Genomic DNA, 11033 nt, shown 5'->3' on the forward strand with positions numbered 1-11033 from the left:
GGGGGAGGGGACTCAGAGAGGACTTGGTGCCTGTCTTCAAATGTTCACTCCCTTTTGCTTGAAGAGTCTCTCTGCCTCCAAACAGTAGCACCAGGGAGGCAGGTTTTGTTTCAGCGGGGGGAGCTCAAATGACGGGCTGGGAGTGAACAGAATGTGCCTTCTCACAGGGCAGTGAGGGCTCCATCCCTGCAGGCCTTCGGGGAGCTGCACAGGCCCAGGGCCGGCTTGACGGGATGGAAAACCCGACAGCCACTGAACTCCCTCCTGTGTCAGAGACTCGAGAGTCTGAAAACTAGGGAAGCTGGGCCGCCTCGTTGGGGAGCACAGAAATTGGAAGCACTGGCCCAGGACGGCTTCCTCTTCGGTAGGAAGCTCCAGCCGGGGTGCTTACTGGGCTACTCTGCTCCAAATGCCTGTCAGCGATCGACTCCTCAAGAGCCCGGGATGTAGCTCGTAGCTCGAGTGCAGCGGGGCTGGGGTTTGAACCAAGGAAAGCTGACTCTGCAGGCCCGTGTTCTTGATTACGCCACCACCCCGCCCCTAGGCCGTCGGAGTACAATCTAGTGCTTTCCTGGGGTTTTCGGAACATAGCACCATAAACTAGGAGACTTCAGACAATAGAAATTTAGTCTCTTGGGGTGCTGGAGGCCAGGATCCTGAAATGAAGGCAGGGCCACACTGTCCCCCCACAGCCTCCAGGGGAGGGTCCCTCCTCGCCTCTCCAGCTTTGGGTGGCCCCAGGTGCTCCCTGGCTTATGGGCGCATATCATACCCATCTCTGCATCTCCTCTGCACCCCTCTTTCTCATAGCTCATCAGTCACATTGGCTTAAGGCCCACCCAATGCACTGTGGCCTCGTCTTAACTCGACTGCCTCTGCAAAGACCCTATACCCCAAAACCATCACATTCCCTGATACCGGAGGTTGGCACCTCACTTTTGGGAACACGGTTCAATCCACCACCTATGTGGTATCAGATTAGAAGCACCTGCAAGTGCTGACTCAGGCTTGCGGTGACGTTCCAGAAGAAAATGACCAAAGCAGACTGCTCCCCCTTGCTCTGTCTGCCCCATTTCCATTGACCACAGGATCCTCCCCACTGTCCCTGTGACTCGCTCAGCGCGGTGATGAAAGGCTTCTCTGGGACTGGGGATGGCATGCCGGCCCGGTGCACGCCCGTGGGCACAGATACTGCTTGTCACAGAGCCAGGAGCCGCGCCTTGAAGGCAGCGACGATCCAGCCACCCTCCAGCCGAGCCCAGTGTGGATCTGCCTGTTTCATCTGACTCCTGTCCGTCTGCTTCCTGAGCTCCTCAGACCATCCGCTTGCCCCCTCCCGCTCCCCACCTAGCTCCCCCCAGCTCCTCCCAGCTCCCCTACCGCGACAAACACCTCTCCTTTAAACTTGCAGAAAGTCACTTTCCTGGCACACAGGGATGCACGTTCTTCGGGGCCACAGTCTCTCTCTGCTCACAAACAAACGAGATCCCCGAAGTGCGCGCTGGCGTTCGTTTGAGACCATTTATTTGAGACCACGTTCGTCCTATTCATGAATATGGGAATGAGCAGCCCTGTCCCAGAATCCTTCGCACAAAGAGCCAGCACTCCCTTCACTCTGTCTGCTGTAGGTGGAAACCGCTTCTCTTGCAGGTTCAAAAAATCCTGCCCAGAAGCACGAGCACAGGCCATGGTCTTGGGAGGGAGGTTGACCCGCCAGCTCAAGTCTAAGCTCTTCCACGCTACCGGCGCTGAGGTATCAGATAGAGCTCTAACATGTCCCGTTTGTAAAAGATGAAGCCTCCTGATACGGTGGGAGGGTTCGAGTGCCAGTAACCAAGGTCATAGGGCAGTCGGCCCCGCCGGCACTGGAGCTCCTGTGGGACATCTGCGTGGGGCTGGATGCTGCTGACGGTTTACCATTCGTTGTGACCCTCGTACTAACGTAATCCTTGGAGTGGCTCCTGAGTTAGAGGCGTTTATTTCCCTTTCACAGATGAGGAGGCTCCGTTCAGGGAGGGTACTGAAGGGCCTTACACTTCTGCCCATCTCAGGAAGATGGAAACTGCTGGATTGGGAAGAGCTCTTGCTTCAAAGGCACTAAAATGAAGTGGCAATGCTTGTGTGACTTGTTGAAAAACAGCTCTGGAGACCATGAATGTAATTCAGTATTTGAATGAAAACTTCTTACGAGGGTAGGGCAGTGGTTTCTGTAAATTCTCCAAACGCTACCGTTAAAACATTAGTGATCAAAGTCACTTGGGGCACCTGGGTGGCTCAGCAGTTGAGTATCTGCCTTTGGCTCAGGTGGTGACCCTGGGGTCCAGGGATCGAGTCCTGCATTGGGCTCCCTGCATGGAGCCTGCTTCTCCCTCTGCCTGTGTCTCTGCCTCTTTCTCTGTTTCTCTCATGAATAAACAAATAAAATCTATTTTAAAAAAAAAAGTCACCAAAAATTGCCAATTACCCTAACAGCGGTTATTTAAATTTATTGCCAATCACCCTAACAGTATATGGGATTTCTAAATATTCAAGTAGAAAAACAGCTGGTAAACGCACAACTGAATCAGCCCGGAGGCAACAGTTTTCGTTTTATTTTTATTCTCTATATTTTGAGTAATTATGATAATTAGAACATTAGCTAATAAATTATGAACGATTAGAATAAAGAGTCTCTCATTACTATGTAAGCCAAGAAATGAACTATGAGCTGTGATGATCATTGTGATTGCCTGTTTTTAAAAAAATCTATTGTCCAATTTCTTTTATTTCGCGCTCCCTCCCCGTAGTGCAGGCTAACGCAGGCGCAGCAGGCCAAGGAGAGGAACAGGGAGGCTGCTGGGGCTTCCTGGGAAGGGGCTTCTTCCTTTCCCGAGAGGGAAGTACTCAGGTGAAAGGTGTGTCCTGGTTTGGGTCCTTCTGCCTTAACCGGGGCTGCGCGAGGCTGCGTTCCTGGGACTGTGGGGGCTACAGGTGACCAGGCTGGGATGGCATGGAGAGCTGTCCCCGCAGGGCCGCCCTAGGCCTGAGCAGCCCCGGACTGTCTCTAAAGTCAGTGCACCGGTCAGGCCGGTCGCGGCGCGGGGCTAGTCTGTTTCCTGGGCTGAAAGCAGGACCCACTACCCTAAGCTGCGCGGCCGGCCTCCGCAGCGTCCCCCCAAACCCGGTCCAAGGCAATGACGGGGTGCTTTCCAGGCTTCCCTCCAGGAGAGCGTCCCAGGGGGCGCAGGGCGGGGCATGCTGGCCTGGGGACGCCCCGGAGCCCCCGACCCTCGCCACGGGGATCTGCGCGCCTCTCCTGCCTTCACCGCCACCGGCGGCCGCGGAGCAGCTCTGCTGTGGGGGCGGAGGGCGCGGGGGGTGCACGGCCGCGGGCACCGGCCTCCCCTGGCTCCCACCAGCCCCCCGCCCCGCGTCCCCTCCTTAGGGGCCCTGCGCGCGCCGCCCCCCGCCCCTGCCCCTGCCCGCCCCTGCCCGCCCCCCCGGCCGCCGGGCGGAACCGCCTTCCCCGCAGCCTCTCACCTGCGCGCCACCCTCCGCGCCGCCCAGCAGGTATTTCGGGGCGCGCGAACCCGAGGCCCTGGGGTCCCCTCCCGGGCAGCCGTCCTGGCTAGCCACGGGGCGGGCCTGCGTCAGGACCCCCGCCCTCCGCCTCCGCCGCGGCGGACCCCCGCCGCCCCCCGGGACCCCTGTGCCCCCACCTCCGCCCCCGCCCCCGGGAACCCCCGCGCCCCGACCTCCCCACCCCCTCCCGGCCGGACCCCGCCCCCCGGGACCTCCCGCGCCCTCTGGAAGCCCCCCGCGCCCCCGACCTCCCCGCCGCCTCCCGGGACCTGCGCCCCCACCCCCGGGACCCCCGCGCCCCACCTCCCCGCCAGGCCGCAGCCCCGTCCCGCGCCCCCGCCCCCTCCCGGCCCTCTGTCCCCGCCTCCCCGCCAAGCCCTGTCCCCCCGCGTGTCCCAATGTCCCGCGCGCTCTCGCCGCGTCGCCCTCGGCCACCAGCCTCCTGAGCCCCGGGCTGACCCCCGCGCGGCCGCGGCCCGGCCCCGCCCCCGCCCAGGCCCCGCCCCCGGCAGCCCCCGGCCCCGCCCAGGCCCCGCAGGCCCCGCCCCGCGCGTCCCACGCACTCACGCACGGCGCGGGCCCGAGCACGTCGGCAGCGCGCATGCGCACATCGGGCCCCGCGCTTTTCGGAGGCTGCAGGTCGGCAGGGCGGCGGGGTCCGGGCGCGGGGCCGGGCGGGGCGGCGAGCGGACGGCGGCGCGGGGGGATGCAGGCGGGCTCCGCGGGGCGGGCTGTGCGGGGGCTCCCGGCGCCCGCGGTTTGCGGAGGGCCCCTGGGGCGCGGCGGTCGGTGCTGCCCCGGGGCAGCTGCGGGGGGCACGGGGTCCCAGAGCAGCGCTGCCCCGGAGGCCCCGGCGGTCGGACCAGCCCAGGCTCTCCCGGAAAGCAGGGGACCATCTACACTGCAGACCCGAGAGGCAGTTCCCGTGTGTTCAAGAGTCAGGCGCAGGGAATGCGGTGGCACCGTGACCGGGGCACGGGACGCCCTCCAGGGGCTGCGGTGACCTCGGGCTGCGGTGACCTCGGGCTGCGGTGCCCTCGGGCTGCGGTGCCCTCGGGGCTGCGGTGACCTCGGGCTGCGGTGACCTCGGGGCTGCGGTGACCTCGGGGCTGCGGTGACCTCGGGCCGCGGTGACCTCGGGCTGCGGTGACCTCGGGCTCGGGCTGCGGTGACCTCGGGGCTGCGGTGACCTCGGGGCTGCGGTGACCTCGGGCCGCGGTGACCTCGGGCTGCGGTGACCTCGGGCTCGGGCTGCGGTGCCCTCGGGCTGCGGTGCCCTCGGGGCTGCGGTGACCTCGGGCTGCGGTGACCTCGGGGCTGCGGTGACCTCGGGGCTGCGGTGACCTCGGGCCGCGGTGACCTCGGGCTGCGGTGACCTCGGGCTCGGGCTGCGGTGACCTCGGGGCTGCGGTGACCTCGGGGCTGCGGTGACCTCGGGCCGCGGTGACCTCGGGCTGCGGTGACCTCGGGCTCGGGCTGCGGTGACCTCGGGGCTGCGGTGACCTCGGGGCTGCGGTGACCTCGGGCCGCGGTGACCTCGGGCCGCGGTGACCTCGGGCTGCGGTGACCTCGGGCTCGGGCTGCGGTGACCTCGGGGCTGCGGTGACCTCGGGCCGCGGTGACCTCGGGGCTGCGGTGACCTCGGGCCGCGGTGACCTCGGGCCGCGGTGACCTCGGGGCTGCGGTGACCTCGGGCCGCGGTGCCCTCGGGGCTGCGGTGCCCTCGGGGCTGCGGTGACCTCCGGCCGTGGTGCCCCGGGGCACAAGGACGCCCTCCGCGGGGCCGCCGGGCAGGTGTTGGGCTGCTGGCGCGCACATGGGGGGGGCAGATGGGGAGGTGCACTTCCAAGGAAACGGTGAAGATGGAAAGGAAAGGAGGGTGTTCTGGGAGCCGCGATGGAGCGCTGAGCGCTGGGGTCCTCCCAGCATCGCGGGGGGAGGGGAGGGAGGAGGAGGAGGAGGCGGGCCTTCCTCCCCATGAGGAAGGTGGTTCCTGCGTTCCAGGTCACCTCCCAGTTCCTCGGTTCCAGGACTGCCCCGCAGAGTCTTAGAAACTAACATGGTGGAGTGGAAAGAAGGGCGAAAGGTTGTCAGAAGTCAGGTGTACTTTGACTCGTTTATTTTTTATTTGTTTATTTTTAAAATTCACTTATTCATGAGAGACACAGAAGAGGCAGAGACCCAGGCAGAGGGAGAAGCAGGCTCCATGCAGGGAGCCCGAGGTGGGGCTCGATCCCAGGACCTGGGGGTCACATCCTGGGTCGAAGGCGCTGCTAAACCACTGAGCTTCCTGGGCTGCCCCTTTTGACTCATGTAATTCAGCTTTATCACTTAAAGCAAAGGAGAACCTTCCTGGGCCCTTCATTTTTTGTCTCCTTATAGGAGACACGGCTGTATTACGTGTGTATTAAAAGAACTTACGGATTGCTGATTAACAGGCAATTTGGGAGGTAGATTTTATTTTATTTTATTTTATTTTATTTTATTTTATTTTATTTTATTTTATTTTATATTTTATTACTTATTTTAAAATATTTTATTTATTTATTCATGAGAGACACAGAGTGAGAGAGGCAGAGACACAGGCAGAGGGAGAAGCAGGCTCCATGCGGGGAGCCCAATGCAGGACTCGTTCCCGGGATCCCAGGATCACGCCCTGGGCCGAAGGTGACGCTAACCACTGAGCCACCCGGGCTGCCTGGGAGGTAGATCTTAAAGTACACGAGTTCTTGGTTCCTGCAACACTCCTTCATCGCAGTACGCCTAGGAAACTTGGGACGTTTTCTTACGCATCCTTTTGTGGATCGAGAGGTACAGTCCAGACACCCAGCAATATAATCACAATCACCTAAAATTCTGGTAAAATAATTCAACTTAATGTAAGGAAGCTTATAAAAAGAAGTTGAGAGAAGGACCCTAAACTAAAAGCACCTTGGTAGCAGACTGTTGAGACCTAGTGTTTATACTTGAGCAGATTTGTTTTCATGTTTCATTCATAATGACAGTTTCATTTTTTAAAAGATTTTATTTATTCATAAGAGACAAGCAGAGACACAGGCAGAGGGAGAAGCAGGCCCCGTGCGGGGGGCAGGATGCAGGACTCAATCCCAGAACCCTGGGGTCATGCCCTGAGCTGAAGGCAGACGTTCAACCGCTGAGCCACCCAGGTGTCCCAGTTTCACTTTTTAATACTTCATGTGACACTGGAAAATTGTGAAATTGTGGGGCATCCTGTTTTCAGTGCTGCTTGATGAGTAAGCCCTTAAAAACATCACCTGTACGGTGGTCGTTGATGTTCATGATCCCCACCCTGTGGCCTTTGCTGGCAGCGCCCAGGAGGGTCTTGTGCACGCCCGCAGTCTGGATTCTGTGAACGGGCAAGTGTGAGTTCTGGCGCTGCTCTGTGACCTCCGGGGAACTCTCAGCCTTAGTTTGTACGTTTGTGTAACAGGCCTGAGAATGGTACTTTCTGCAGTGTGTTCATGCTCATTGTTTGACTCGATCCTTAACGGTGATTTCTCTCGCTTTACAGATCAAACTGAGGGCCCGGTGCTAGCGGCTTGGCTGACATCATTCGTCTGGTTCTTCTGAGACGGAGCTGAAACCCCAGGCTTGGTGTGTTGCTGATTAATTTGAAACCCTTTCCATCTAAACCTTACGCATGTTTTCCACACGTGCAGGGAAAATGACATAATTAAAACCATTAGCCCCATCACAAAGCGTTACTAATCGAGTCTCTGTCTTGAATGCTTGAACTCGGTGATTATCTAGTCTTTCCCTTAGAAGTGCTCCGTCCTTCCACACGAGAAGTCTAGCACACCTCCCTGCCGACGAGCAGAGGTATGAGAAGCACGCTCACAGTATCGCGTCTTTGTTTTAAACTCTTCTTGCTCCTGATGTTTTCATTTTTGTCGTTTGTCAGAGCACCTCCGGCATGCAGGCTTCCAGCAGCGGGTCCGTGCACTTGAGTGAGTGGCAGAAGAATTACTTTGCAATTACATCTGGCACGTGTACCGCAGGACAGAAGGCGGACGCATACCGGGCACAGATATTACGCATTCAGTATGCATGGGCAAACGCCGAGATGTCCCCGGCCTGCGCCACCAGACTGTTCAGAAGATATGCAGAGAGATATTCTGCAGTTATTGATTCTGACAATGTTGAGACTGGCTTGAATAACTACGCGGAAAGCATTTTAACCTTAGCAAGGTCTCAGCAAACCGACAGTGACAGGTGGCAGTCTGGATTGTCAATAAATAATGTTTTCAAAATGAGTAATGTGCAGGAGATGATGCAAGCCAGCAAGAAATCCAGAGACTCTCTGTTGGCACCTGCTGATGCATCGGTTGTCATCCATCAAGAGGCTGTTGTCCTCGATCCCCCTAAATTGAGTGTGTGTGGGGGTTCTGGGGAGGGCTGCCCATTAACTAACTCAGCGCATGATACCACCAGGACCCTGGACATCCCAGAGGGCAGCCCTCCGAAGTGCCCTCAGAGTGCCCTGCCGCCTGCGCTGCCCAGCACTGGTAAGACCTGTCCCACGTCTGTAACACCGCTGGGTGACTTTGCCACCGCAAAGATCCATGCCACCCCGTTATTTGGAAACGTCCGGAAGCACAGTAACAGCTCTCCGAAAGCCAACGTAGGACTAAATGTGTTCTCGTCTAATCAGTCTTGTTTGCCTTCCGTCTGCGAAGATCCACGAGAGAGGAGAGCTTTTTATGGTTCTGGCACCGTTGATGCCCTTTCTGCCTCAATGGTGAATAAGGCTTTCAGTAAAACGGGAGATAATGGCCAAAGAGAAGAGGGTAGCTTGCCTACTTTTAAAACTGCAAAAGAACAATTATGGGTGGATCAGCAAAAGAAGTACCAGCAAGCCCAGCGAGTATCCGGGTCCTCATACGGCGGCGTGAAGAAGTCTCTGGGAGCCAGCAGGTCCCGAGGGATATTTGGGAAGTTTGTTCCTCCTCTCCCTAAGCAAGATGGGGGAGATCAGAATGGGGGAGTGCAGTATAAGCCATACATCCCGGGACCCGCAGAGCCGGCACATCCTGTTGATGAGCGTCTGAAGAACTTGGAGCCAAAGATGATTGAACTTATCATGAATGAGATCATGGATCACGGCCCGCCAGTCAACTGGGAAGATATCGCAGGAGTAGAATTTGCCAAAGCCACGATAAAGGAGATAGTCGTGTGGCCCATGATGAGGCCAGACATCTTTACTGGCCTACGAGGACCCCCTAAAGGAATTCTGCTCTTTGGGCCCCCCGGGACCGGGAAGACTCTGATTGGCAAGTGCATCGCAAGCCAGTCTGGGGCGACGTTCTTTAGTATCTCCGCTTCTTCTTTGACTTCTAAATGGGTGGGTGAGGGGGAGAAAATGGTCCGTGCACTGTTTGCTGTGGCAAGGTGTCAGCAGCCAGCTGTCATATTCATTGATGAAATCGATTCCCTATTGTCTCAACGAGGAGATGGCGAGCATGAATCTTCTAGAAGGATAAAAACCGAATTCCTAGTTCAGTTAGATGGAGCAACCACGTCCTCTGAAGATCGTATTCTAGTGGTGGGAGCGACCAATCGGCCCCAAGAAATTGATGAGGCCGCCCGGAGAAGGCTGGTGAAAAGGCTTTATATTCCCCTCCCGGAAGCTTCGGCCAGGAGACAGATCGTGATTAACCTGATGTCCAAGGAGCAGTGCTGCCTCAGTGAGGAGGAAATCGCGCTGGTTGTACGTCAGTCCGACGGGTTCTCGGGAGCCGACATGACACAGCTTTGCAGAGAGGCGTCTCTCGGGCCTATTCGCAGCCTGCAGACTGCTGACATCGCCACCATAGCTCCCGAGCAAGTTCGACCAATAGCTTATGTTGACTTTGAGAACGCCTTTAGAACCGTGCGGCCTAGTGTGTCTCCTAAAGACTTAGAGCTTTACGAGAACTGGAACAGGACTTTTGGTTGTGGGAAGTAAAGGGACAAATGGGACACTTGGAATTTAGACATGGCATCTTTGGGATGCAGCCTCTCCTGCTTTTTTAGCCTGGGAAACTGGGAATTCATTAGTCTTGCTTTGAGTGTCTATTCTGAATTCTACACCTCAAATAAAATAGCATAACAGGAGCTCAGATTTTACAGTTGATTGACTTAGCCTGTGTTAATGGAAGCTTTAGTGTTTGTCCAGATGTTCCCTGATTGCGAGCCTCTTCGTACAAAATGTGAAGGAACAAACCGTTTCTTTGGTTTCAAAGCGGCCTTTCTTTTCAAGATGTACAATACGATGAATAGTGAGCTCAGATTGAAACCAGAAAATCTGTGTGTGTGAGGTGGCATCTGATGGGCACGTGTCTTCCGTTGAAGACAAGGTGTCTCCTGAAGCCCACGTAACCCTTTGTGTTGGCCGGTGTCGTGGTTTATGTGGGACGCAGCTTTGCTCACTGCTGTTGAGTAGGTCTCCGATCTCCCCAGACCCTGGGATCAAAGTGCCAGTGTTTTGTTCTGGTTTGTGACCGCTTACAGCTTTCTTCCATCACCTCTGTGTTCAGAAGTAGCCGGCACAATCTAATAATCAGAGACGTAGCCGCAGAATCAGAAGGTGAAGAATGCCGTGTTTTTGCAGGGAGTAGGTGATGTTGGAAATTAATATTTTATTTGACCATACTTCACAGCCCGTGGCATCGGTCTCTCAAAAATAAACGTTTTCAGATTTTTATAATGGACCAGTTTATTTTATAAGGTAATGGATGTCCATTGTAGAAATATTGGGGAATAGAAATGAACAGCAAGAAGAGAGTAAAAGCCACCGTCATCCCACCACTTTGGGGAACACAGAGGCGTTTCTTCCAGGGGTTTTTGCACAGGACCGAGGCTGCACTGCATTCCTCTTTGTAGCCTGCGTTTTTCTTTCTGTCCTCATCACTTTCCTTGTGACCGTGCTCTTTGACAACATCTTCCCTTAGGATCCCGTCGTGCAGATGGATTATAATTAGCCAGTCCTCTCCTGGGAGCATTTAGCACATTTAGCATGTTGTTCAGCTTTTGTTCATTGTACACAAAAACACGTTGAATGCCTTAGTGATTGTTTAAGAAAATAAATACACATTTCTTGAGTAAAATTCTTGCATTAAAGATCATGCACAATTTTTGTTTTTGTTTTTTTTTTCATGCACAGTTTTAAGGCCTTTGGCCTGAATTGTCCCCTGGCAAAGTCGAGCGCGTATGGAATTCCCATCACGCTGAGCCACGGGGCTGGTTTATCGTGTCAGCATGGGCCGTTCATTCATTCGAACAGTACCAAGTCCAGACGGCGGTCCAGGTGCTGAGAGCAGGGCGGTGAACAGCACAGCTGGGTCTTCCATAGGTGACATTCAAGGCCTAAGGTTTTCTCTTGACTGTGCTATCGGAGACCAGGAATTTGATACTTTTAATAGGGGAGTTTAGACTGTTGTTTTAATTTTTATTCTTGGCTCGCCTTTTTTTTT

At 56.2% G+C, this 11033-nt stretch overlaps 1 protein-coding gene across 10 annotated transcripts; it reads left to right on the forward strand.

Annotated features, from left to right (window-relative positions):
* Positions 1-3528: 3528 nt before the first annotated feature.
* FIGNL1 (fidgetin like 1) lies at positions 3529-9675 on the forward strand. Of its 10 annotated transcripts, none has more exons than XM_072791721.1 (5): positions 5481-6011; positions 6119-6372; positions 7094-7176; positions 7333-7401; positions 7484-9675. In XM_072791721.1, the coding sequence occupies exon 5, from the start codon at positions 7496-7498 to the stop codon at positions 9524-9526; it is 2031 nt and encodes a 676-aa protein (XP_072647822.1). In that variant the 5' UTR covers positions 5481-6011; positions 6119-6372; positions 7094-7176; positions 7333-7401; positions 7484-7495; the 3' UTR covers positions 9527-9675. The 10 variants fall into 10 exon arrangements, with proteins under 10 accessions (XP_072647824.1, XP_072647821.1, XP_072647826.1 ...); XM_072791722.1 differs by having other exon boundaries at positions 7345-7401; XM_072791725.1 differs by lacking the exons at positions 5481-6011; positions 6119-6372 and adding an exon at positions 4142-4200 and having other exon boundaries at positions 7345-7401.
* Positions 9676-11033: the final 1358 nt, after the last annotated feature.

Source organism: Canis lupus, chromosome 21 (genome assembly GCF_048164855.1).
Source record: "Canis lupus baileyi chromosome 21, mCanLup2.hap1, whole genome shotgun sequence".
Lineage (NCBI taxonomy): Eukaryota > Metazoa > Chordata > Mammalia > Carnivora > Canidae > Canis > Canis lupus.

Excerpts from the sequence above, each read along its gene's own strand:
- FIGNL1 (XM_072791723.1), top strand. The coding sequence starts at position 7,496 with ATGCAGGCTTCCAGCAGCGGGTCCGTGCACTTGAGTGAGTGGCAGAAG.